General features: G+C 55.9%; 12 protein-coding genes across 12 annotated transcripts in view; 8 read left to right on the top strand and 4 right to left on the bottom strand.

Annotated features, from left to right (window-relative positions):
- Nucleotides 1–662: 662 nt before the first annotated feature.
- On the top strand, nt 663–1,232 carry VDAG_07668 (uncharacterized protein; the record flags this gene model as incomplete). The annotated part of the gene is made up of 1 exon (XM_009656573.1): nt 663–1,232. One exon carries the CDS (start codon nt 663–665, stop codon nt 1,230–1,232), a length of 570 nt encoding a protein of 189 aa, XP_009654868.1.
- A 406-nt stretch (nt 1,233–1,638) lies between these two features.
- On the bottom strand, nt 1,639–2,440 carry VDAG_07667 (frataxin; the record flags this gene model as incomplete). The annotated part of the gene is made up of 2 exons (XM_009656572.1): nt 1,639–2,017; nt 2,075–2,440. The coding sequence occupies 2 exons, from the start codon at nt 2,438–2,440 to the stop codon at nt 1,754–1,756; spliced, it is 630 nt and encodes a 209-aa protein (XP_009654867.1). The 3' UTR covers nt 1,639–1,753.
- Nucleotides 2,441–2,788: 348 nt separating this feature from the next.
- Nucleotides 2,789–3,419, top strand: VDAG_07666 (AP-3 complex subunit sigma; the record flags this gene model as incomplete). Its single annotated transcript, XM_009656571.1, has 2 exons — nt 2,789–2,857; nt 2,919–3,419. The coding sequence occupies 2 exons, from the start codon at nt 2,789–2,791 to the stop codon at nt 3,417–3,419; spliced, it is 570 nt and encodes a 189-aa protein (XP_009654866.1).
- A 213-nt stretch (nt 3,420–3,632) lies between these two features.
- Nucleotides 3,633–4,138, bottom strand: VDAG_07665 (uncharacterized protein; the record flags this gene model as incomplete). The annotated part of the gene is made up of 3 exons (XM_009656570.1): nt 3,633–3,743; nt 3,794–3,861; nt 3,913–4,138. 3 exons carry the CDS (start codon nt 4,136–4,138, stop codon nt 3,633–3,635), a joined length of 405 nt encoding a protein of 134 aa, XP_009654865.1.
- Nucleotides 4,139–5,633: 1,495 nt separating this feature from the next.
- VDAG_07664 (uncharacterized protein) lies at nt 5,634–6,580 on the top strand (the record flags this gene model as incomplete). Its single annotated transcript, XM_009656569.1, has 4 exons — nt 5,634–5,832; nt 5,994–6,046; nt 6,106–6,225; nt 6,416–6,580. 4 exons carry the CDS (start codon nt 5,634–5,636, stop codon nt 6,578–6,580), a joined length of 537 nt encoding a protein of 178 aa, XP_009654864.1.
- A 63-nt stretch (nt 6,581–6,643) lies between these two features.
- VDAG_07663 (leucyl-tRNA synthetase) lies at nt 6,644–10,464 on the top strand (the record flags this gene model as incomplete). The annotated part of the gene is made up of 10 exons (XM_009656568.1): nt 6,644–6,864; nt 6,917–7,004; nt 7,052–7,303; nt 7,354–7,883; nt 7,939–8,352; nt 8,403–9,061; nt 9,108–9,368; nt 9,420–9,539; nt 9,596–9,638; nt 9,705–10,464. 10 exons carry the CDS (start codon nt 6,644–6,646, stop codon nt 10,462–10,464), a joined length of 3,348 nt encoding a protein of 1,115 aa, XP_009654863.1.
- Nucleotides 10,465–11,991: 1,527 nt separating this feature from the next.
- On the top strand, nt 11,992–12,627 carry VDAG_07662 (uncharacterized protein; the record flags this gene model as incomplete). Its single annotated transcript, XM_009656567.1, has 2 exons — nt 11,992–12,394; nt 12,476–12,627. The coding sequence occupies 2 exons, from the start codon at nt 11,992–11,994 to the stop codon at nt 12,625–12,627; spliced, it is 555 nt and encodes a 184-aa protein (XP_009654862.1).
- Nucleotides 12,628–14,685: 2,058 nt separating this feature from the next.
- On the top strand, nt 14,686–15,412 carry VDAG_07661 (uncharacterized protein; the record flags this gene model as incomplete). The annotated part of the gene is made up of 2 exons (XM_009656566.1): nt 14,686–14,744; nt 14,797–15,412. The coding sequence occupies 2 exons, from the start codon at nt 14,686–14,688 to the stop codon at nt 15,410–15,412; spliced, it is 675 nt and encodes a 224-aa protein (XP_009654861.1).
- A 267-nt stretch (nt 15,413–15,679) lies between these two features.
- Nucleotides 15,680–19,721, bottom strand: VDAG_07660 (beta-galactosidase; the record flags this gene model as incomplete). The annotated part of the gene is made up of 17 exons (XM_009656565.1): nt 15,680–16,665; nt 16,714–17,013; nt 17,067–17,104; nt 17,155–17,524; nt 17,578–17,728; nt 17,782–17,819; nt 17,872–17,964; nt 18,012–18,036; nt 18,095–18,207; nt 18,269–18,288; nt 18,357–18,390; nt 18,458–18,497; nt 18,551–18,574; nt 18,628–19,180; nt 19,327–19,371; nt 19,501–19,542; nt 19,606–19,721. The coding sequence occupies 17 exons, from the start codon at nt 19,719–19,721 to the stop codon at nt 15,680–15,682; spliced, it is 2,988 nt and encodes a 995-aa protein (XP_009654860.1).
- Nucleotides 19,722–20,063: 342 nt separating this feature from the next.
- On the top strand, nt 20,064–21,241 carry VDAG_07659 (uncharacterized protein; the record flags this gene model as incomplete). Its single annotated transcript, XM_009656564.1, has 3 exons — nt 20,064–20,193; nt 20,522–20,847; nt 21,053–21,241. 3 exons carry the CDS (start codon nt 20,064–20,066, stop codon nt 21,239–21,241), a joined length of 645 nt encoding a protein of 214 aa, XP_009654859.1.
- An 875-nt stretch (nt 21,242–22,116) lies between these two features.
- On the top strand, nt 22,117–24,264 carry VDAG_07658 (uncharacterized protein; the record flags this gene model as incomplete). The annotated part of the gene is made up of 1 exon (XM_009656563.1): nt 22,117–24,264. The coding sequence occupies one exon, from the start codon at nt 22,117–22,119 to the stop codon at nt 24,262–24,264; it is 2,148 nt and encodes a 715-aa protein (XP_009654858.1).
- A 220-nt stretch (nt 24,265–24,484) lies between these two features.
- The window catches only part of VDAG_07657 (uncharacterized protein), a gene marked incomplete at both ends in the record, with an annotated part of 1,196 nt that continues 746 nt past the window's right edge, over nt 24,485–24,934 (bottom strand). The window contains one exon of the mRNA XM_009656562.1: nt 24,485–24,892. Coding sequence (XP_009654857.1) covers nt 24,485–24,892 — 408 coding nt within the window. The remainder of the gene's footprint in view (nt 24,893–24,934) is intronic.

Raw genomic sequence — 24,934 nt, 5'->3', positions numbered from 1 at the left:
ACGACTTATGGGCTATGGGGGAAGAACTTCACGCTACCACGTCAAATGCGAGCCTTATGCTTTTACTAGGCTCCATGTCTTTCATGCGACAGCCAGAATCACACTTAATTGGAAAACGAAATCTACCTGAGCTCGACCCGTATGCGGTGGTCAATGTTTTCTCTAGGCGGCTTACACTTGCCGTCAGCAGCGTATTATTAGCACAGCGAGCTTCGGCAGTTTGGCGGGCCGGGGGCGCAGTCTGCCAGGCTTTTCCGTCAGCACTTGACAAATGCGAATGGATATTCGACCAATGGCAATGCATCCATATAGGCTGAGCTTCCCTGACACGCCCGCCCGGCCGGGCTGGGGATGACTTCGCCTGCCGTGGCACCAAACAGACGGCGCTGTCAGAATAACGACCGGCCTCCAGAGGTCTTGCGCCGCGGCGGAACTCGATCCTTCCGATAGACAGTAACTTGACGGAAGCGCACGGCGTGAGCAAGTATGATGTTCGATTGTCAATATAAGAAGTCATGAAGTCCTGGTAGTCAGTGGTTTCTCCTCTTAGCATCAGCTTCAACAAACAGCATAACAATTGTTTCCTAGAGTCTTTCCTAGTCTATTTTCCTTATTTCCTTCTGTTATCTCATTGATCTTTGAGTCCTAAGAAAATCATCAAAATGGCCGTCACGTCTTTCTCTGTCGCCATGGCTCTGGTTGCTGCCGTCGCAGCCGTCCCTACCCCGACTCACCCCTCCGACCCCTCTCCCGTCATTGAGCTCACTGGTGTAACGCACACTGTTGTCGCCGGCCTCGGAGGCCTGCGCTTCGAGCCTGACAACGTCGTTGCTGAAAAGGGCGACGTTGTAGAGTGGCACTTCCTGCCTCGCAACCACGCAGTCGCGCAGTCCTCTTTCGGCGAGCCCTGCCAGCCCCTTGCCGATGGGACGTCGATCTACTCGGGCTTCAACTTTGCCGTCGAGGAGGGCCAGTCCGACAATGTCTTCCAGATTGTCGTCGAGCAGACAGAGACGCCCATCTGGTACTACTGCCCTCAACAGAACGGTGACCACTGCAAGAACGGCATGACCGGCGTCATCAACCAGAACTTCGACAACCAGAAGTTCAGTCTTCGGGCCCACCGCGAGCTGGCTGCCAAGGTTGACAAGTCGGTTATTCCCGCGGTCGAGGGCGGCGGTATCGTTATTCCCAACCCTAACCCTCTCTCCGGCTTCAAGCTCATGCACTGAGCATCTGGCCTGTGTGAGACAACATGCAAATGGCGTTTATGGTTTGAGAGAGGGTCATGGAGACATTGGCTTGGACATGGTTGGGGGCATTACATGGCGGCGTTACAATCTGCATTTCCAATATACAAACACTCGTTTGGACAATATTTTACGAAGATACAATACAAGCAACACCCCTTTTGTGAGAACTGATCACTGTGAGGCTTGGAATGGGAAGGCCGGACCAAGACATGTGTTGTGTGTGGGTCAGTAGGTCGGAAAATCTAGAGCTTTCACACAAGCCTCGCTCTGGCGGTATGCTGCCATGGCCTGAGTCCCTCAAGCGGTCTGTTTAGAACCTCAAGCCGCGCCGCCTGAATGGATGGTGTATGCACGGCCGGCACATAGGAGCGAGAGACCACGAATGTGGTTTGAAATCAATCCATAGAGCCTATCATACCACGCCTGGAAATTCCGTATAGTACACACAAGCGGCCCAGCCACATTCCAAGAACTCCTTGATCCTCACATGTATACCCGTCTCACTGCCCATATGTCGAAGGGGCAAAGCTGAAATCCACATCGAGCTCCTTCAGGAAGATATCGCCGAGGGTAGAGCCGTCACGCATGTATATCCAGTTGCCGGCCCCGGTGCCCTCCTTCTCGGCCTGTCCCTCGCCGAGGATGGCCCAGTCGTAGCGCTTCGGGCCGGAGAGCGGCGAGGAGAGCCAGATCTGCTTGTTGGGGGGCTGCTTGTTGATGACGTAGGTACCGTGCTCCGGGGTGTTGAGGGTCAAGACACCCGCCTGTTGCGGACGTTAGCTTGCAGTTCCACAGCTCCTGTGGGCGCGTATCTGTCGCACCGAATACTCAACATCGAATCCCTCGCGGGTCTCGGCCAGCTCCTCGAGCTTGGAGACGACAACGTCCATGTACTGGTCGGCCAGCTCGTGGTACTCGGCGTCCGTGAGCTCAGCGACGTTTACAGTAACGGGCGTCTCGGGGACGGTGGTGTCCTTGCCATGGGGTTCGCTGGTCTCAGGCATGATACCGCGGTTCATGGAAGAAGAGGTCGTGAAGAGCCTGCGGGCGGCGGTCGGACGGGCGAAGAAAGCATTGCGGGCAGACATGGAGAAGAGGGGACGGCGGGCGACAGCTTGCGCAATGGACGAGCTGCGGAAGCCACGAGCGGCAGCTCTGGGGACCGAGGCGAGACTGGAGGGAGCCATTGTCATGGAAATTCAAATAAAGGGGTATCTAGTCGATAACTCAAGGCGAGAGCTGATGTTGGAGACTCAATGAAGCGTAACAATGTGATGTGGAAGAGCCGAGGATGGCATGGAAGCAGAAGGGCAGCAGCTTCCCCACATGGAGCTCAAGCTTCAGGTTCGGGGAGCTGTCAGTACGCATGTGGTCCGAGCGTCGGTGAAGTCATGTGCCAGGGACAGGAAGTCAACCCCACCATAGAGATCAACGCGCTGCTGGTGCTTGGTCCCAGAGACTCACCAGGGCCCAAGTTGCGCCTAGGTGCTCGTTCTGTCTTCCATTACCGCGATGCAGCACCTCCATTCGCAACAATGATCAACGCCTTTCTGGTCTTCAATGGCCAGGGTCAACCCCGTTTGACCAAGTTCTACACCCAACTGGTTTGTAGTCTCCGCGTCTCCGCCCACAACAATACCGTGCTGACGCAAGCAACCTACCTAGGAGACGAGCATACAGCAGCGCCTCATCTCCGAGATATTCACACTGGTGTCGAATCGCCCGTCAGGTTCCTGCAACTTCCTCCCGCTGCCACCTCTGCTGGCCGCTTCCGGCACGTCGCACTCGTCCTCGTCCGAAGAACAGAACGACGTACCCTCTCTCGTCACATACCGCAACTACGCGACCCTCTACTTCATCGTCATCTCGACGGCGACCGAGTCACCCCTCGCCCTGATCGACCTCGTCCAGGTCTACGTCGAGTCGCTCGACAAGCTCTTCGAAAACGTCTGCGAGCTGGATCTGATTTTCAACTTCGAGAGCCTGCACGCAGCACTCGGCGAGATGATTGTCGGTGGCGTCGTCGTGGAAACAAACCTTGACCGCATCGTTGCGGGTGTGCGGGCGCAGGGCACCGTAGCAAAGCGGCCGGTCAACGAGAGCAGGTCGACGGGTCTGGGGTCGGGCATGGGCCTGGGTGGTAACTTTGTCTGGCACGGCCGGTAGGACGACCGCGCGCCGAGGAATTCACGACTGGACGAACAAGAACAAGGATGAGCGATACCACGATGATTGACTGCTCGGCAGAGAACTAGAGCAAACTATTTCAGAAAGCGCGCACGCAACTGTGCCAGCCTCCAATAGTATACATTGATGATTCCCACACCGTGGGAAGAGACATGACGCCAAAAACTCCAACCATGTATATCCAGCAGTCTATCATTTCGGGGTGTCTTCGCGAGCAGGTGGTGGCGCCGGCGCGTCGCTTCGTCGTTCGTAGCGCTTGTCGGCGTCAATGGCCCCGAAGATGCTCTTGACGTGTTTTTGAAACTGCTCTGGTCAGCATGGAGGAGCCCTGGAGGAGCATTCGTCACGCCTACCTCGTCCGATGCGCGATACTTTTGGCCGAAGAGATCGAGTTCCGAGAAGAACATGACTGTGACGAAGACTACGAGGCTATCAGCACATGCATCACCCCAATTGGAGACAGGTCACCTACCTGTCACAGTCACCAGCTGGACGATCTTGACGGCCTTGTTCCATCTTGGTCGGGCATACTTGAGAGCGACGCGGCGCTTGTACTTCTTCTCGAAGCGCAGCTGGGCTTGCGGCGTCAGCTTGGTGAAGTCGGGCGGCCACACCTTGCGCAGCTGATGGAGGTTGCCTGTCGCATTGTAGGTCGACTCGGTCGCCTGCGCAGCGCGTCGTATTAGTGTTGAGAGCATCGTTACGTCTGTTGCGATGGCTTCGGACTGGTCTCGTTCTCCAGTGCCTATCCGCCCTCAGGGAAGATTCAGAAAACGCTCGGCCCCAGTAGGTCGCCGAGCATGTGGGTCCCGCCCCGCCCCCACATCCATGTACCATGAGCCTCGATAGCCCCGAGTCGCTCTGCGTCGGATCCTGCATCTACCTTACCAGACCTCAATACCTACCTATAGGTCATGAAATGCCACGTCTATTATTCCATTGGTATGGTGTTGAGGGTGGCTTCGTACTAGTCCAAGACTTCAATATCCACACCCAGATACGCTAGGAAAAATATAACCGCTTTGCTTCCAAAGCATGGTTTTGGCTGGTTGCGCGCTTGGGCAAAGTACAAGCAGTGTGGAATCCAAGGGAATAGCATCCCCATAAGCACCTTTTCGCGGTGCTTAGGGGAGACACTGCGTTGGGTCGGTCGTGCTGTCATTTTTGGAGTGACATGGAGACAGAATTTGTCAAGTATCAAATGATTGACGCTAGCAAAGAGGCAGATCACAAACACCAAAGTCTCCCATCGCGAGTCGTCGGTGAGCATTTGGCAACTTAAAGCGCCCTCGCGGGCTGGGGATTGGAAGTCAAGGCGTTGCTTCAATCTTCGTAGCGGAAGTTACCCTGAAGCCCATGGGGCCTGGCAGGTGTTTGGTATCCGCATCATGTCAGAGTAGAATTAGAAAGTGAATGGTGGATATAACGTCAATCATTCAAGGGGCCACGAGGAACGGCTGGCGCGCGTAGGGTGATGAAACACCACACTCGGGGACGCCACGGCGGACTGAATCAAACAGAGAATTGAGAGAAGCCATCAATTGGGTCGTGAGTCCACCCACTTGGATACCATGTGGGCGTTTTCTCACCACTTCTTAGTGTATTGGGGCTTTACTCGAGCCGCACTCCAGCCAATGGACTTTACTCTAGTCGTCCACGGAGGTAATCAGGAGTTCGCTTCGGTTATAGAGGGCAATGCCTCTGTTTTTGCCCCTGGAGCACCGGCGTCAGGGTTCACAGATGGTAAGAGACCGCTAGAATGACTCCATGAGACTGCTGGAGCACCTGTTTGACATTTCCAGGTCTTCTAGCATCCTACCTTATTCGTGAAGCTCATAGGCTATGGCCTATGTTGCTGCTCGAGGTAGGGTTGAGTTATTTTCTGGCTAAGCAATCGCAGTCATAAAGGCTTATAACCGCAGATGTTGTCAAACAATCGATTGTCGCTTCAACAGGAGAAGATTGATACACACACATCTTTGACTGCAGGTGAAGCACCATTTCTAGGGCCCCTGATCGTGTTCAGCAGATTGCTCGCTGACTTTCAAGCCTATGATGCTGTTCTCCGTCTATTGGTCATGTTTGATACCGCAACTAACTTGCCTTGCATTGTTCGCGTACGAGAACCATGGAGTGATCGGCAAATCGACGCAGGACTTGGTCCTCAAGCATTACACTGCTGTTAATAACGTTATGTTTCCAACATGGTTCAAGTCTAATTACAACTATAACAACGTCATCGCAGACTTTACGGTTCGGGAAGTACTCATCAACAGTGTGGCCAGCACCGCCTTCGAAGTCAATGGCGATCCTAGGCCGGAGAATGTACCCACCAAAAGTTCTCTCTACAGCTCGACGGAGGTTGGAGGATTCTTCGAGAGTGCTGTCTGGAGTGGGGAGTATCGTGGAAAATTTGCAAACATCAAGGCGACCAATCCAGCTCCCGATTTTCCGGGGCTCTGGCTACTGGTCGTTGAGGATGCCGACCTCTATCGACAGATTGTGTATGAGCTCGACGAATATGTTGTCGTGGCTGATTGCCCGCCACACCAGAGCTTCTGGTCATTCGCTGGGTCAAGGAGAAGATTCGAAAGCCTATCAAATATGTCTGGTTAAGTCGCAGGTGACCTCTCCTGAAGCGATCGAGACACTGACGGCATCACAGCCTTCGCATCATCACCATGACCATATCTGGGGCATCAAGGACTATGTCAAGGCTGGAGCCAAGGTCCTCATCGTCGATATCGCGAGCGACTACTACTCTGCTATTCCTCGTGACAAGTTTGTTACGTACAGGTGAGTCGTCAATCTCCGTCAGTTGAGTTTCTCAGGCTTCGAGTTTTGAGATATCGGCCCCGCAGAAGAGTCGGGTGTTATCCTGCGTACCTTAGAAAGAAGGGAAAACACCATCATTATTTTGAGCCTCCGCCCCAGTGACTTTGCCGCACCTGATCCACACATGTCGGCTGACTAAGGTGGCCTATCCCGGTCGCCAGCCCACTCTCTTGGACTTGATGGCTGCCGATACCCCGCCAAACACCGCGGGGCACATTTTGCTCGACCTCCAAAACTTCACCGTGCTCCGATTCGTGACTCAGGTGGACGAAGACGACGACAATCCACGCTTCTCCGAACACTAAGACTGGCCACCGAACCTCGAGGGCTTTTACACCCGCATTGACATCCTCCATACATTGCCCGCCATGGCGACGGCCGACCCCGCCAAGGAAATGGAGAATCTCCAGATCTCCAAGACCAAAGAGCTCAAGGGCACCGAGAAGCGCGACACACTCATTGCTATCGAGAAGAAGTACCAGCAGCAGTGGGCCGACAGCAAGATTTTCGAGATTGATGCCCCCTCGATTGAGGAATACCCCTTCGACTCCATATCCGCCGAAGAGCTGCGCGAGAAGCACCCCAAATGGTAGCGACACCAGTCCCCGCAGACGACGACGATTAGGTACTGACCGGTCCAGGTTCGGCTGCATCGCATACAGCTACGTCAATGGAAAACTTCACGCCGGCCACGTCTTCTCCCAGAGCAAGGTCGAGTTCGGTGCTGGTGTACGTCTGTCGGACACGTCGGCAAGAGTCCTGCTAAATCATCACAGACCGCGCGCATGTCTGGCAAGCGCGCCCTGTTCCCCATGGGTTGGCACGCGACCGGTATGCCCATTCCCGCCGTTGCCGACAAGCTAAAGTACGAGATTGAAAAGTTCGGCCGCGACTTTGAGGGATATAAGGAAGAGGAGGAAGAGGCTGAGGAGCCGGCGCCGGTGACCACTGTGAAGCGCGACGATGTCACCAAATTCACCACCAAGAAGAGCAAGGCCACGGCCAAGACGGCCAAGGCCAAGTACCAGGTGCGTGATGATAGGCCGTGGTGCTGTGGACTCTCTGCTGACAGTAGCAGTTCCAAATCATGCAGTCCATGGGCATCCCCACTGAACAGATTCACCTCTTTGCCGACGCCCAGTACTGGCTCACCTTCTTCCCCCACCTCGGCCAGCAGGACGTCACCAGCTTGGGCTTCCGCGTTGATTGGCGCAGGTCCTTCATCACGACCGACATCAACCCCTACTATGACGCCTTCATCAGGTGGCAGATGAACCGCCTCAAGGAGCTCGGCAAGATCAAGTTTGGCAAGCGTTACACCGTCTACTCCATCAAGGATGGCCAGCCCTGCATGGACCACGACCGATCCGAGGGTGAGGGTGTCGGCCCTCAAGAGTACACTGGTCTCAAGATGAAGGTCCTCGAATGGGCCCCCAAGGCCAAGGAGGCTCTCGAGAGCAAGCTTCCCGCCGATGCCAGCGTCTATCTCATCCCCGCCACCCTCCGCCCCGAGACCATGTACGGACAGTGCGCTCTCTTCGTGTCGCCAAAGATCAATTACGGCATCTTCAAGGCCTCCGACAAGGAGTACTACCTCGTCACGCACCGGTATGTTTGCGTCCTCTTCATGTACCGAGGCCGATAGAAATGCTGACATCGCTAGCGCCTCGCGCAACATGGCCTACCAGGGTGTCTTTGCCAAGGAGGGTGAGATCGAGCACCTCACCGACATCTCCGGTGCTGATGTTGTTGGCTCCCTCGTCAATGCGCCCCTCTCTGTCCACTCTGAGGGCGTCCGCGTCTTGCCCATGGACACCATCCTGCCTTCCAAGGGCACGGGCGTTGTGAGCTGCGTTCCCTCCGACAGCCCTGCCGACTGGATCACCCTGATGGACCTTCGCAAGAAAGCGGCGTACTACGGCATCGAGCAGGCGTGGGCCGAGCTCGACGTCGTGCCCGTCATCGATACCCCCATGGGTGACCTCATTGCCAAGACTCTCTGCGAGCAGCTCAAGATTGGCTCTCCCAAGGATACCGTTCAGCTCGAGAAGGCCAAGGACACGGCGTACACTGAAGGGTGAGTTTGCTTCCACGGCGGCCGCATATCAACATGACTGACAGGCGCAGCTTCTACAAGGGCACCATGAAGGTGGGCGACTACAAGGGTGAGGCTGTGGAGACCGCCAAGCCCAAGGTGCGAAAGCAGCTCATCGACGGCGGACTGGCCTTTGTCTACTCGGAGCCTGAGCGCAAGGTCATCAGTCGTTCTGCCGACGAGTGTATCGTCGCCCTGATGGACCAGTGGTACCTCGACTACGGTGAGCCTACCTGGAGAGACCAGGCGCTCGAGTGGGTTGCCAACGCCGACGGCAAGGGACTTGAGACCTTTGGCAACGAGACGAGGAACGCATTCGAGGGTGTCTTGAACTGGCTGAACCAGTGGGCGTGCGCAAGGAGTTACGGCCTCGGCACCAAGCTGCCGTTCGACCCCAAGTTCGTCGTGGAGTCGCTCAGCGACAGCACCATCTACATGGCCTACTACACCATCTGCCACTTCCTCCACGCAGATATCTACGGCAAGGAGCCCGGAACGCTCAACGTCTCGGCCGACCAAATGACCGATGACGTGTGGGACGCCATCTTCTGCCGCCGCGAGCTCGATGACGAGGTCATCAAGGCGTCGGGCATTTCGAAGGAGGCTCTGCAGACGATGAAGCGCTCTTTCGAGTACTTCTACCCTCTTGATCTGCGATCCAGCGGAAAAGATCTCATCGGCAACCATCTCAGTGAGTGTTGTTGTGCCCGCACATAAGTAACAAGCTAACAGTGCAGCCTTTTTCCTGTACATCCACATTGCCATCTTTCCCAAGAAGTACTGGCCCCGCGCCATCCGCACCAACGGCCATCTCCTGCTGAACGGCGAGAAGATGAGCAAGTCGACAGGCAACTTCATGACCCTCGAGGACATGGCCAAGAAGTACGGCGCTGACGCGTCGCGTATCGGTCTCGCCGATGCCGGTGACACGATGGGCGACAGCAACTTTGAGGAGGACGTTGCGAACCAGGCGATTCTGCGTCTGCACACGGCGCGTGGTATGTGATGGACCTCGTCCCCGAAAGATGATGCATTGCTGACACTTACAGACTGGTGCGAGGAGACGGTCAAGAACAAGAGCGAGCTGCGCACGGGCGAGTACAACTACTTTGACGAGATCTTCAACAACGACCTAAATGCGCTTGCCAAGGAGACGATTGCGCAGTACAGTACGTGGTAGTCCGGTCTTTACGATGGAGGATGGCAACGGCTGACATGGACCCAGAGGAAACTTCCTACAAGCTGGCGCTCAAGGCTGGTTTTTACGAGTAAGTCAACCCACCATTCCATCATGCAACCGGCATGGCGCATTTGGAAAATGCTGACTTGACAAGCCTCAACAACGCCCTCTCATTCTACCGCGAGAGCACGGCCAGCTCCAAGATGCACGTGGACCTGGCGATCCGGTTCATCGAGCTGCAGTGTCTGCTGATTGCCGTCATCGCGCCTCACTGGGCGGATTCCGTGTGGCAGGAGATCCTTAAGAAGCCGCAGTCGATCCAGCTCGAGCTGTTCCCCGAGGTGCCGGAGACGGACGCGTCGCTCACGGCGGCGCGCAAGTACATTGCCAGCACGGCCTCGAGCGTCAACTCGGCCGAGTCGCTGCAGATGCGCAAGAAGGCCAAGGGCAAGGAGGTGGCGTTCGACCCGAAGAAGGCCAAGAAGCTGACGATCACGATGAACGAGAAATTCCCCGCGTACCAGGAGCAGCTGACGACGCTGCTCAAGTCCATGTGGGACCCGGCGACGAAGTCGGTGGACGACAAGGCGCTCAACAGCAAGATCTCCAAGGCGGACATGAAGAAGGGCATGCCGTTTGTGCAGGCGCTGAAGAAGCGCCTCCAGGCGGGCGAGGCCGAGGCCGACGTGTTCGAGCGCAAGCTCGCGTTCGACGAGACCAAGGTGCTGCTGTCCATGGTGGACTACCTCAAGCGCAGCGCGAACCTGGCCGAGGTGCAGATCATCAAGGCACAGGAGGGCGGCAACGGCACGGACGTGGTGACGGGTGCGGCCATCGACAAGGCGGCTATGCCGGCCAACGCCGAGAGCGCGCTGCCAGGAAGCCCGGCGTTCCTGTTCGCCAACGTCGAGTGAATGTAGGGGTTCTTGTGAAGGGAAAGAAAAAAAAATGACATGATGTTTGATGATTGTGCTCAACATGACGATACGCGTTGTGATGCCTGATGGCCTACTGCTTACGGACACAAGTTGCCGTCTCGACCCTCAGTCGTAGGGCCAAGCGGCCAAGGCCAAATAGCCGGACTCTGAGACACAAACGCCGGGGGGGCATGATGTGATGGCGCCCAGGCGGATGGCGACAGCAGGCCCTGGGCAGGCGGTGTGTTGCGACGGATGGCGATGGTGGTGTTCAGGCTCCTAACGGAACACGATGAAGCGATCGATTGAATGCATGTGGCTTGCCGAGCGTCGTCAGCCCCATTTAGCTACAGGGGCGTGGCTGGTGTGTTGTGATGGGTTGGGCAAAAGGCGGCGGCTCGGAGCTGAGACCTGGGAGCTGGGAAACCGGGCGACGATCCTTGTTTTGCTCTTGGGCCCAGTGACGTAGCGCATTGCCCCTCCTCACCGTGAAGCTCTCGTTTCCATCAATGTCAACATGGCGGGACGGCGTCAAAGAAGGGTTATCGGAAACGTTGCCGACGGACGAGATCAGAGGGGACCAGAAATTGGCGCAATGAGACAAAAAGCAGGAAATCACATTTGGGGAACCGCCGTCACTGCAGGGTCTCCAGCTAGACACGCCGTTTCTGTAGTTTCTTCATTTTCCAGCCTCATCCTGTTTCTCACGTTGCGACTCGGCCGCGCCAACGGACGGACGAACGAACGAAAGGCCGACCCTCACGCACGCCATTGCGATGCTATCCATTTTCCTGTTTACCTGCCGATGATGCGATCCCTCTTCTCTGTGGTCTGTCGGTTCTTGTTTCCACCCCGCCATGTCGCTCATGCGGGCCCTGACCGCCAACCCTTGTCTGTCTGACGGTGCCCAGCATCGACCCTGACCCTCAAGGGCCCTGCTGCCATGCCACTACCAGCCTTCGGCCGTTCACGTCCTCCAACGAGATGCTGTGAACCGAGAGAAACCCCAGCCGTGCTCTTCTGCCTGCCGTGCCGTGGCACCGTGGAAGCTGACGTCTATCTGACTCCACATCCTTGTCCACCACGCTGCAGCATGGAGCAGGAAACCCAAACCCCCCGGCTGAGAGCACCTTTGCCAGCATCCTGATTTGGCCCCTGGCAACGGTGCCCATCGTCAAACGTCCCTCTACTGGGTCTGAATGTGCCCTGCTGCCGTCCAACGCCTGGGCGCCGGCATGGCATTGCCTGGCATACGTCTGTCTGGGCAGAGTACGCCAGGGCAAGTCAGCGGCCCGTACTGAGTGACGATGATGTCGTTTCCATCGTGCATGATGACCTGTTCTGCCAGCCCTCCCACTTGGGCTATATAGCTCAGCCTCAAGCGTGCCCATCTTGCCTTCAGATTCCTTCATCCTCATCCTCATCAGCCTCAGTTCTCAGCATCAGTCTCCAGTCGCTACTCAGCAACCCGCTCCAGCCCGTCGCTACATCTTCCAACAAACCATCAACCCCTCCATAATCAAAATGCGCTCCTCCGCCGTCCTCTTCCTCGCCGCCGCCGGCCTCGTTGCCGCTCAGGAGACCGTCGACACCACGACCGTCACCGTCTCCGCCGAGACTGCCACCGTCACGGCGTCCGAGTCCGAGACGACCCTGACCTGGGAGGTGGACACCACCACCATCTGGTCCGGCACCGAGACCGAGACCGTCTGGGTCCAGCCCGGCGGCGACGACGCCACCGAGACCGAGACCGAGGCCACCGCCACCGAGACCGAGACGGTCACCGTTCCCGTCGTCGTCGTGCCCAGCGTGCCCAGCGGCGAGGACGGCGAGACCGCCACCTCCACCTGGTACGAGGAGTCCTCGACCATCACCCTCGTGCCCGTCGAGACGACCTCCTTCGTCATTGTCTACAACGACATTAGCTGTACGTAACACCCTGCCCTGATCCTCCATCCTAGAGTCTTTTTTTTTCTTCTTTCTTTTCTGTTTGCTGACCTGCCACCAGCCGCCACCACCGTGACTACCACCCTCTACACCCCCGCCCCCAACGCCACGGCCTCCGGCATCGAGACCGTCCCCACCGCCGGTGCCGGCCGCATCGGTGCCTCGGGCGCCGCTCTCGTCGCCTTTGGTGCCGCCGGTCTCGCCCTGCTGTAAGGGAGCGTCTGCCGCTTGGTACGAATGGACTGTGTAATGCTGAGAACACGCGACTGCACGGCCTCTTATGTTTTGCATGAATGAGTAACGGACGACTTTGAGTAGCGGGATGGGCGTTTTTTCTCCTTTTACATCTTGTATATTTTTTTCTTCTTCGTTGGAGAACGCTGTTCAATAGTTTGGGGGGATTGGAATGGTGGTGGGGTAATACTGGGAGCATTAAATGCTATACTTATGATACATTTGTACGTGCCATTGCATGTGTGAGCATAATGTGATGCTTGTTCCACTTGTCGGGTCAGTCGGTGAGCTGTCTGAGGTCTCCCTCGTATGCTCGACTCCAGTAGACTGGCCAAGGTCTAATGATTGCCGTAGCCAGCTGATGGCCACCTCTACAAGGGTGTCTCGGTGCTTATGGTTCGACACGAGCCCGTAAGATGGCACCCGTACTTAAGCCCAATGCCTAGGTTGTCTGGTTATATCTCATCAATTTTGCTTACAGGCGAAGGCAACACGTCAGGAAAATAGCCATATCCCCCTGTTCTATCACCACTCTCCATTAGGCCTCACGTGGAAAACACATGGAACTGCAAATCGCTTCTTAATTTTATCAGCCTTGCAATGTGGAACTTACATGCCCTCGTGCTCGATAGTTCGAAAACGCAGCAGATGCTGCGAAGCAACAACCCCGGCGAGATGAGAATCATTGTGCCTGAAGCTTCAGTTCCGCAGTCTTTCGAAAGCTAAGCCTGCCTCACATAGTGCATGGATCAAGTGTATGTTCCATTTTTGCGGAGTCAACCGTCTTCTTCAATGTTATGCGCGAGGGGATTATGCGCAGGGGTTTTTGAATAGCTGTACCATCCTGCCTCTGCTCCATCCTATGAGTGTGGACGAGCGCCTGGTTCTTCGCCATTGCCTGGGTAAAGTCGAGATCTTTGGTCCAGATTGGGTATGCAGGAGGGTGGAAGATGTTTCTCCAAAGCTGGCTTGAGACTGAACTGAGAATGAAGGCTTACTTGCGGCCCTTACGGCCAGCTCGTTGTTACTATCACAACCTTCTCTTTCTACCACTTAGATTTCTGGACCCTCACCAACACCACCACAGCAGCAACGACAGCTACAACGACGGCAACATCGACAGCGTTGTAGATGTCTTCCATTCGTCAATTCCCTGGAGGTATATCTGACGGGGGCCTCTCAAAATCATACCGGCTTCTGACACTACATGAGCAGCAGATCCCTTGCCCTTGACGCGATCATAGCTGCACGTACTTCTCGCTCTTGTCACCTCATGTGCTAATACATTCCTGGCACAGGCCTAAGGTTCGGCGAGACGGCGGCCACGTTGACCATGCCAAGAAGGCTCGGCGAGATTTGCTGCTGAGGGTCCTCCGAAATTGCAGGCGACAACCTTGTAGCCCGCGTCGACTGTCTCGTGCCTAGCACCTGTGCTCGTTATAGCACGGGCAATGCCAAACATAATCTTTCCCGTGTCTGACACCGTATGCGCAGTTGTAGATACAAGCCCAAGGCCATGTCGACCAGCAGCACCCGTACGACAGCAGCACCTTGTATAGCGGCGAAAATCTTCTATTCGGTCGATTAATGCAAGTAATTTCTTCTCAAATTCTGGATCTCTTCGTATCATTAATATTTGGTTTCCTCCGCATTTGCGGACGCGAAGCACAAATACTTGATGTGAGTACTAGTGAAGGATCCAAAGTGATCCACGAATGCCAGGCTATCATCGCAATCCTCCTCAAGTGCCTCTCTATGAATGTCAGGTATCGTGACTACAAGGAGCCTGACATGCCCCCTCTTGACGCACTTTGCATCACTACCAAAGCCAGGCAGAAAGCCGCACGAGTTAGCGCCGTTTTTCAGCAATCTTTCCGATCCGGCCAAACACAGCCAGCTCCAAAGACGACTCCGTGCACAGTCGGGTAAGACTGACCTCCCTTTCCGAAGATCCTACGGACTAAGGTCACATGATTACGCGGTTGGAACGCGAGTTCATTCGTCGCGCCCCGCGTCAAATCTCGCGAACCCCTCACGATGTGCGCCACTGCAGTCACAGCTGAATTTGGCGCCAGGCAGCAGCGGCGCCGGCGCAGGTGTGAGATTATGTTACCCTATCTTGCCTACTCTTCTTCTTTCCTTTTGCAGAACTGAAGTTGAATCCTCAAGTGGAAAGGATAAATTGAGTGAGTCTGCCACCGGCTGGTCGGCTTGGGCTTCAGCCCTTCACTTCGTTGCAACATACCAGCCCCAATTCCACCTGTCCAGCCAGACATCACTTCCTTCCCAACATACCAAGATCATTTCTCTATTCCATAGCCCAAACACAATGTCGAACAAGCCTACCTTCTTCGTCAACGCCTCTACCTCCTCCCCAGAAAAAGCAAAAGTCTTCTACACTGCCCTGGGCTTCACCCCTGCCGAATGGTGCGACGTCCCAACCACGAAGGCGTTGACTCTCCCTGCCCCAAATGAGAACATTTGCCTCATGATACATGCCGTCGACTGCTTCAAAAAGTTCATCCCCCCGGACGCTACCATCGCCGACACCGCCAAGACCAACGAGACGCTTCTGACCATTGCCGTCAACTCGCGCGACGAGGTGGACGCCCTGCTCGCCAAGGCCGTCGCTGCTGGCGGCAAGAGCGATCCCTACACGATGAAGGACCACGGGGCTGAGATGGGCATGTATGTTCGTAGCTTTACTGATCTGGACGGGCACCTCTGGGAGGCCTTTTTCATGGAGTGGCAAAAGGCTGAATAAGGTGGAATCCAGTTTGGGCGCTTAATTGTGCGGCTAAAATGTATTTACGGCTGGTTCATGTCAAATGTGTGGATGCTGTCTCGTGTTGGGACTTTTGTATTTGAAAGGTGCTCACGCATGGGCAGTGAAATTGTTAACGAACACGAGCATACAACTTCATTTCTTCATAAAGCTGCTACGAAGGTCACGAGGACCATAGTCAAGCTCGTATCAAAAGTTGCAGAGATCGTCAAGACCAAAGGATTCGCCTCAGTGGAGTCTTCGTCCTCACACGTACTCCAGTCTCTTCTCGTCCCACCCAGGACGCAGGTACTCGCCATCGAAGCCAAGATCGAAGCTCGTAGTGTGGACATAGTCCAGCTCAAGCTCGACCTTGATCTCAGAACCGTTGGCATCCTGGCTCCACAGGGTGACGGCGATGGCGTTCTCGCCGTGGTAGTCCCAGATGCCAGGGGGAACAGGGAAGTGGACCTGGTTGCCGATGTGGGGGTTGAATCTGCCGAACTGGTAGCCGTTGACGAACAGCAGAGCCCTGACGCGGTTGCTGTAGCCAGACTTGGTGGGCTGGAAGGTCGAGTCCGAGGGCGCCGTCAGCCTGAAGGAGATGGCAACGTCGAGGCCGGCGGGGACGTCGAGATCGACGGTAGTGCGGTATACGCGAACTCCAGCGCCAGGCACGTCGAGAGTCGTGGCGTTCAAGGGGTAGGGCGTGAAGGACTCGTCCGAGAAACCAGGCAGGTGCACGCCGATGCGTTCGGCGTACAGGCCTCCCTCGTTGAGAGGGCCACGGACGGGGTCGATGTTGGCCTGACCGCCACCTGCCGTGCCGGCAATCTTCCACTCAGAGAAGCGGTATGCCTCGCTGCTGGGACCGATAAGGGTGGCGTTGGAGATACCACGGGGCGCCAGAGCTGCCTCACGCAGGTCGTGACCAGAGTTGTCCATGAGGACCGTAAGGACGTTCTCGCCTTCTGTCGCCAGGGTGGCGTTGTCAAAGGAGAGCTCCTCAGCCCAGGCACCGAGGTATGAGTATCCAAGGTACGAGCCGATGTAGTCACCGTTGAGCCAGGCGGAGTAGCCGAAGGCAAGGCCACCAGTCAGGTTGAGGAATACGCCGGTGGGGGGCTCATCGGTCGAGGGGAAAGTGGCGCGGAACAGGTGGTTGCCGACGTGGACTTTGTACTCGTCAACGTAGAGGACTGGGTTCGAGAGATCAGGAATCTCAGTGTTGCTAGTCTCGTTTCGGTCGGCGACTGCAAAATGTTAGAGACTGAGGAGAATTCAAAGACTGGACCTCTTACCAATCCAGGTCGACGGCGACGCCTCGTAGTCGGGCGCAATCTCTGGCAGACTGTCGTCGTACTTCCACGATCCAAGGACCGGAAGCTCAAACTTGGCCGGTCCATCAAGGCTGAAGGTGAATTCGTTTCCATTGCGCGATTCAATGGCTACCTTCTCTCCGTTCCAGGAGATGGAACAAAGCGAAGAAGGGCCGAAGACAGTGACGGTCGTGGGGCCGTCCAGATCACCACGCAGGTCAAGACCACGGTTTGTCTCGTTGATGGAGGCGTGACGGACCAGGTAGGGGCCTTGGACCAGAACTATAGGGACGGTCAGCAAATACCAGGGGCGCACTGGGAATCATTCTACATACCAGTCTTGTTCTCGACAAAGAATGGGTTGTTGTCCAGCCTATGAACAGTCAGTTGTCTGCGATAGAGCTCAATCATATATCGACTTACTGAGGGGCCCAGAAGTGATAGGCGGCTTTGCGGTCGAGAAGAACGACGGAGGAACCATCCTCAAGTTCGACGTTGAAGATGCCCTTCTCTTGGGTGTAGGACACGGTGATGCTGTCTTCGCCAGGGTAGAAGTCGATCTTGCCAAGGCCCTGCTCTCCGGACTGAGCATCAGTCACACCGTTGACGACAAACTCGCCCGACTCGCCCTCAGGGAGCCACAAGACGAGCACCTCCTTCTCATTGAAAACAGCGTAGGTCAGGACTTCGGCGGTCGAGTAGAGGAGGGTCTTGCTGCCGAAAGAAAAGTCCGTGACGAGAATCTTTGCTTGGTGGCCATTGATGGTGATGGAGCTGTGCTGGGGAATGGTCACTGCATCATGTCAGCGTTCGGCCCGAGGTGCATAGTTGGATAGAAAATCTCACGGTCGCCAGCGGATGTCTTGACATCGAGCTTGAAGGTCTCGCGAGTGCCAGAAGAGGAAGTCTGGTGCATGACGACGTAGAAACCGGCATCGTTATCGATGTTTCGAAGCTCCGAAGCGGCGATGGCTGGGTTGTTGGTGTACGACGTGCTCTGTCTTCATGTTAGTACCAAAATCAGCCAGACGTGGTGGACGTTGAACTTACGTTGCCCACCCTCTCTGTCTTGTACAAGTCCTTGGCCACTAACCGAATGTCAGATCTTCCAGTCAAGTAAAGATGACCTCGCGTGCTTACCTCGGGTGAAGAGGGGAAGAAGCTTAGTCTCATAGTACTTATCGCCAATCTTGCGGTTCTCCGACACGGGAGATGAATAGTCGTAGCTGGTGGCTTTTCGTTGTTAGTTGGGTTTTGCGCGGGGAAACATGAAAGCCTACCGACAACGGGGCAGGAAAGCCATCCCTAGAGATGAACGTTAGCATGACCATGTTCAAACAAAGTATAAATTGGCACCACGTACGTGGTTTGTTCCTCCAAACATCATGTAGAGTGAAATGGCAGTGACGTGCTGGTACACGAGGTTGCGGTAGAAGATATTGGCGAAATCAGCCCCGGTGTCAGCAGGGCATCCACCTGTCAATGGTCAGGTCAAGGTTCTCAAGTCTGGACTTTTCAAACGTGCCTTCAGGGCCACCCCAAACATTGTAGCTGCCTCTGTTCTGGATCAGTTTATTGTCCCAGGGTAATAGTACACTGGCGGTACCGTGGTGTGCTCGACGTACCCCTGGAACTCCGGCATGAAGTTTGGTTGCGATGCTAATGTCTGGTTAGATCAAGAAAACGCTCATGATTATTCATCTGGGCTGCAGGTTTCGTGACTCACGAGATTGGACCTGGAAGTAGTCATAGTAGTTGACCACGCTCTGCGAAATATTAGCATCTATAACGCGGACCCTTGGGGTTCGACTAGACTGACGTATGGGACGTATTCGCCGTTGAACTACACCATGTTAGAATTCGACCATGCTCCTATCGTTACAGACGACAACTCACGTTCGTGCACTCGGACAGGTTGCAGCTCCAGCAAGACGGGTAGCTGTCAACGCCGACAGTGTCGACGTTACCAGTAGCATTGGAGAAGTCCTTCGACCAAGAGTAGCCCCTCATGTTGGGAGCATTGTGGAAGACGGGCACATCAATGCCCGAGTCCCGGGCACTGTCTTGCAAAAGCTGCATGTAGTTGGCGATGGGTGGGTTGAGGATCTTCCTGCCAATGTCCTTCCACTGGCCATTGAGTTCGTTCTCAATCTGGAACATGGCGACATTTCCACCGTTCGTAACGAGGTGGGGAGCGATGATCTTCGAGATCTCCTCCCAGTAGGGTGTCCAAGCCTTGGTGTACCTCGGATCATCGTCGCGAAGGCTGCCGTACTCACCGGTGGTGAGCCACAGGGGGAAGCCGCCGGCGTTGGTCTCGGCGTTGACGTAGGGTCCGGGGCGGATCAAGAGGTAGATGCCGACCTCTTTCGCGATCGTCATGAGGGACACAAAGTCGTGAGCACCGCTGGTGAAGTCAAGAACTCCGGGTGATGCCTCGTGATAACCCCTGTCACACAAGATGTTAAAAGCTTGTCACCCCGCGGTTTCTTGTCATGCACAAACCAGCTGTTGTAGATCGAGAAGGCGTTGAAGCTGTGAATCCATTGATCAGTCCGCCGGTCAGTTGAGTCCTGAAAGTATGTCTTTTCTCACCCTGCTGCCTTCATCTTCTCGAGCAAGTCTCTCCATAGCTCCGGGCTGGGCATTGTCAGTTGCATACACCACACAAGCATTCGGTATGGTCACTGACACTGGAAGTCGCCAGTAGTGGAATCTTTACGGTGTCAGTCTCATCTTCAACGTCTCTAGTCTAGGACCTATTCTTACTCTCCGGAGAAGATGAAAAGGCGCTCGCCGTTGATCATGTAGCTGTAATGATCCCTGGAAACACGTCAGGGCCATCCCCCTCTCTCGCAATCTCCCAAGTCTCACCATTGGACCACCTTGTTCAGGCCATTGTCGTGCAGAGGCCACTCGGTCACGTTCTGCGCCTGCGCGCAGAGTCCGCCAAGGGCCGCAAGAGCAGCTGCGGTCGTAGAAAGCCTCATATTTCTGGGAGTAGAGAACGTAGCTCGCGTGACCAACCACTCTCATCCCACGGCAGAGCACGCTTAATCGTCTTTATACCGTCCCGCTATCTTGGAAAAAAAAAACTTCGTTATAACGGCACCGAGAAAGTAAACAAAATTTCCCGGGCCGGTTCTCTCGCGATTCGGGGGTGAAGGGGCCGACAGTGAGGGGTGCATGGTCGATCTTCCGCGCGACATCACGGTTCCTGTTAGCCGCGTCAATGAAAATCAGGCCCGTCGGCCGTTGGGGACGGAAGCTCAGCGTCAGGGGTCAAGTAGCGTCGCATCGTCCCACAGATTTGATCTCGCGCTGCATCTGCCATGTCTATCGACAGCGGAGAAAGCAGTATTCAGCCGGGCTCGCCTGGGGTCGCCAACGGAGTTTCTGCTCAAGTCGGTCAATCGGCCGCGACGGTAGATCAAAGTGCCGAGGTAGCGCCAGTCTGGAGAGGTCAATCGATGCTTGTTTGACTGAGAGGTTGGCGATCCGAAGCTCCGCTGCTCCGCTGGGGTGACGGCCAGTGCCGGTGGTCAGTGGATAGCTGGGCAGACAGATGACCACTCGGCAATCGAGCCGAATGAGAGTCGCGGCGTATTCGGCTTGCGACTGATGTCATTTGCGGGGGAACTGTTTATTGACCATGAAATCTTTGTTTTTCGTTTGCACGATGTGACCGTGTTTATCTGGATTGTGTGATGTTGGATGGAACAGATGTACGGTCTGAGATCTACCCCATGACATCGCACGTGTCAATTGCGTCCAGCGTATTTTTGTGCAGTAATACTCGCTACCTCACCACGTGGTGTACCGCTGTCGACGCTCCATTTGGTAGAGATCTCCAAGATGATCGATCACCTTGACCTGGGAGGCTGTGCCGTAGTGTTAAGTCGTGGAAGCTCTACATGGAGCTCTTTGGTACCTGACTGTGCGAATGAGAAGTCGAGAAAGGCCAGGTCTCGGCAATACACCAGAGTAACCAACAAAAGCAATCTTGCAGCGGCTCAGAGAGGCTTCACCAAGATGCTGGAAAATCCGGCTTCGACTCTCTGTCCGTCTTCGTGGGCGAGTAACCTCAGGCATTCCAGTCTAGCGACACCTCGATCTGTACACTGAGGTATTGAGTCGTAATCTGCTTCATCTGACACCTGCTTCAAGTCTGCTGTAGATGTTGAAGTTGGTAGTTCCTTCAGCAACAGGTCCACAGACGTGTGTAGACACCTCATCAGCCACGATTTCAAGGTCCTCGCTTCTCGTGGTTCACCTCGATCCGGGTTTTTGTGACTCTAACGTTGGACTGCTCAAAATGCAGTCCCTCACAATGTCTCGTCAAAGCGCTCTCGATCGCAGATGTCTTCTGAGTTGGGCTGGCTGCTTCCGTAATGGCAAGGCAGTGAGAGTAGAAGACCAGATTCGAGGCCAAACCCGAGAACTGGGCGCAATAATCAACGGGCCAACCAAACAAATTCTTGCAACCGAAGGGCAGGGAACCTCATCCTAGATGAAATAAATTGCGAGTGATGGGGACGAGGCCAAGGAGGCCAATGTCTGGTCCATGGATACCTAGGGTCTGAGTCAGCCGGCGTTGTACATGTAGCAGCCCCAGGAAGGTGTCACCAGCGAGGCGCGTCTGCCTAGACCAGGACTTCCGCGCACCTCGGATCTTCTCCATCCATCCTTTCTGCATCCTCATCCTCCTCTGTCCCCCAGGAACAACTTTGTCGATCAATCAAATGACCACCCCCACGTTTGCGAGCCAGCCGCACACATGCACCCAGACATCCCCAGATTAGCACCCTCTGGCAAAGCAGGCGCCAATGTGCCAAGGAAGCGAAAGAGGCCTCATCAGTCCCCCAAGCCTGATCCCCACTCCACCTACGACGCCCTCCCGTCGCCTGGGGCCACCCTTAGTTGGCGCTTTGAGGCGTCGTCTTGGGGGCGGGATCGCCACATCGCACCGCTGCCTGCACAACGGCCCAACCAGGGTCAGCACTACCGACGGGCCAGCCCATCAGCGTGCGCTTCACACCTCTACGCGCTTGGCGGCTCCCTCCTAAACTGCGTGATTCCGGACAGGGGATATCGTGAATGGGCATTGTTGCCTTGTCGAGCCGTCAAGAACGTCGTCGCATTGGCCTCAGCTCTCCAGGCAGCCTAGGAGGATTGCTTTCTCGCCAAGGCATCGAGCCCGAGGATGGCCTTCCCGATGACTCAGTCCACTGTTGTGGCTGCATACTGATCATGTCCAGCTTCAATCCGTGAAGCAGATGGATCCGCCAGAGTGTGTATAAGAGAGGCGTGGAGCCGTCGCTCAACATGCCAATGTCGTTGAGGGAACATCTCAAACTTCTTTCATCTTGTACATCCACTTTCAACATGGCTGTCACCAAGCGACTGGCTTCCGAAATGGCAAAGTCCACCTCCGACGCCTCTTCCTCTGCCAATGCCGCTGGCACCGACAACTCCGATGCCACGCCTGTAAACGGCGATGCCGCTGCCAAAAACACGTGCTGCTGTGGCAAGAAGAAGAAGGCCGCGAAGAAAATTGTCGAAGAAGATGAGAAAGAGGAGGAGAGCGACGAGGACGAGGACGAGGACGAGGACGAGGACGAGGACGAGGACGAGGACGAGGACGGGGACAACTCTGACACTGAATCCGTCGACTCCAACCCAGATGCCGAGATCGGTTCCATCAGCACGGTGAAGAACATTTACCGCTCCAAGAAGGACGACGACGGCAACTGGACCTGGCAGAGCGCGTACCCCGACGACGTCATCAGCCCGGCGGAGGACAAGTCCACGGCCAAGTACGCCGTGCTCGTGCGAAACATCAAGAGCACCGCCGCCCACAAGAAGCTCGAGGCCCACTCGATCGCCATCCAGAGCCCCTGGCTGAAGAAGGCGCTCGGTCACATCCTGGAGGACTACCCTGGTGTCGCCTGTGAGCTCGCAAAACTCGAGTTCGAGGCACCCTTCCAGCCCTTTGTGCACCGATGGACCGAATTCGTTGAGTACAGAAAGAGGGAGGACCTCGATGACCTGACCAAGGAGCACCTCACTGTTCTCCACGACATTCTTGTCTACGAGATTGGGCAAGATATTGCTGCTTTCGAGGACTACATGAAGACCAAGGTCATCACGTTTGAACATCTCTGGATGATCTTTGCTCCCTCAGACATCATCGTGGCCGCTCACCAGGGACCGCTGTCGGCGTTTGAGATGTACGAGACCGAGTACAAGGAGACGCGGTGCGGCAATGTTCTCGCCATTACTGCCGAGTGTGTCGACTACGATGGCAAGACCTTTGGCCGCCACAAGGAACGCATGTCGATTCCTGAGTTCCTCGGAGCTAAGCCCATCACTGGCCTGAATGCGTACCCTCTGAAGTTCCACGAGCAGAAAAAGGCGCTTGTGACCAGCCTCACCCACCGTGGCCTGATCTTCGAGCAGCTTGCCGGCCACCACTACAAGCAGTACGAAGGCGATGCCATCACCTGGGACCGTGAAGGCAACGAGGTCCCCGTCGATGTTTCTGGTCGCATTGTCGTCGACATAAAGAGCTTCAACAGCTACAGCCCTTACCCGTCCCGCTACCTGCGTGACTGGCGGGCCAAGGATATCGAGGCCCTCCAGGCCTACAAGCGCGAGCACGGTCTTGCTGAGAACGGCAATCTCAGGCTCACGCCTTATCTCTTGCTGATCGCCCGCTCAAGGACCAGGGGTTATTCTCTCAAGAGAAAGAAGTGGCTCGACTTCTTCGTTTCGCAGGTTCGCGAAGTCGTCTGGAACACGGACGCCTTTGACAAGCTCGTCCTCGACGAGGACCAGAAGGAACTCACCCTCGCCTTCTCCGAGGCGCAGCTCTCGGGCTCCTCCTTTGACGATGTCATCTCGGGCAAGGGCAAGGGCATCATCTGCCTGCTCTCGGGCCCGCCCGGCGTAGGTAAGACGCTCACGGCTGAGGCTGTCGCCGAGAACCTGCGTGTACCCCTGCACACCCTCAGCTCGGGCGACCTGGGCTCGCAGCCATGGGAGGTGGAGAATGGCCTGTCGCAGATCCTCGAGCTTGTGGCCCGCTGGGACGCCATTCTTCTGCTCGATGAGTGTGACGTCTTTCTCGAGGCCCGCAGCACACACGATCTCGAGCGGAACAAGGTCGTCTCCATCTTCTTGCGCACCCTCGAGTACTACGAGGGCATTCTCTTCATGACGACCAACCGCGTCGATAACATTGACGCTGCCTTCCAGTCGCGCATTCACGTCTCGCTCGAGTACCCTGACCTCACGACCGAGTCGCGTCGCGTCATCTGGAGGAACTTCCTCAACGGCTCCAAGATTGATGTGGAAGTCTCGGACGCCGAGTTGGACGAGCTCGCCGAGCTGCCGCTCAACGGACGGCAGATTAAGAACATTCTCAAGACGGCGCAGCTGCTGGCCGTACGGAAGAAGTCGGCGCTGCAGAAGGGCTTCATCGACACGGTTCTGTCGATTGAGAAGCAGCGTCCCGGCGTCAAGACGGAGTGACGTGTTTCTGGGTTTCTCTCCCTAGCATTATGATGTGATTTCAGAGCGAGCTTGAATACGATGAATACCAATTACAATACCGTGAACCATGTCAATCATGCTGCCATCTCTCAAGACCATTTGCTACTTGCAGTCGTTTGATGGATAACACGCCCTTGGTGTAGTCTAACCTGGTCGCCGCATCTATGTACGTACATACCTCGCCTCCCGAGCACAAGCTCTACAGCTTCTCCGTCCTCTTCTTCATATTCCTCGCCATGGAGAGGATCATGTTGACGTGACTCGCCAACGCCACCAAGTTCCCCTGCTCATCCAGAATCGTCACCTCGAGGTCAAACCGCCCGTTGCGGATCTCGCGCGCCATGGTCCTCATGAACAGCCACTCGACGCCCTCGGCAGGCAGCCCCCGCTTGATGTCGAGGTTCAAGACGAGCGTGGGATACCACCAGACGTCATCGGTGCGATACGGCGTCTGCGGCTCGTCGGCCGCGGGGCGCCACCCCTCGACGAGGTACGGCATGGAGTCGACGATGTAGGCGAGCACGGCATTGGTCAGGCGCTCGCCGGACGCGAGACGCAGCCAGACGTCCTCCTGGCCGCGGCGCGGGGCCGTCGTCGGGAAGAAGCACTGCAGGTTGTCGTTGGAGCGCACGAGGGGGCTGCGGCTGCG

Source organism: Verticillium dahliae, genomic scaffold (genome assembly GCF_000150675.1).
Source record: "Verticillium dahliae VdLs.17 supercont1.17 genomic scaffold, whole genome shotgun sequence".
NCBI classification, from domain to species: Eukaryota; Fungi; Ascomycota; class Sordariomycetes; order Glomerellales; family Plectosphaerellaceae; genus Verticillium; species Verticillium dahliae.
This window is presented reverse-complemented; position numbering and strand designations above follow the sequence as displayed.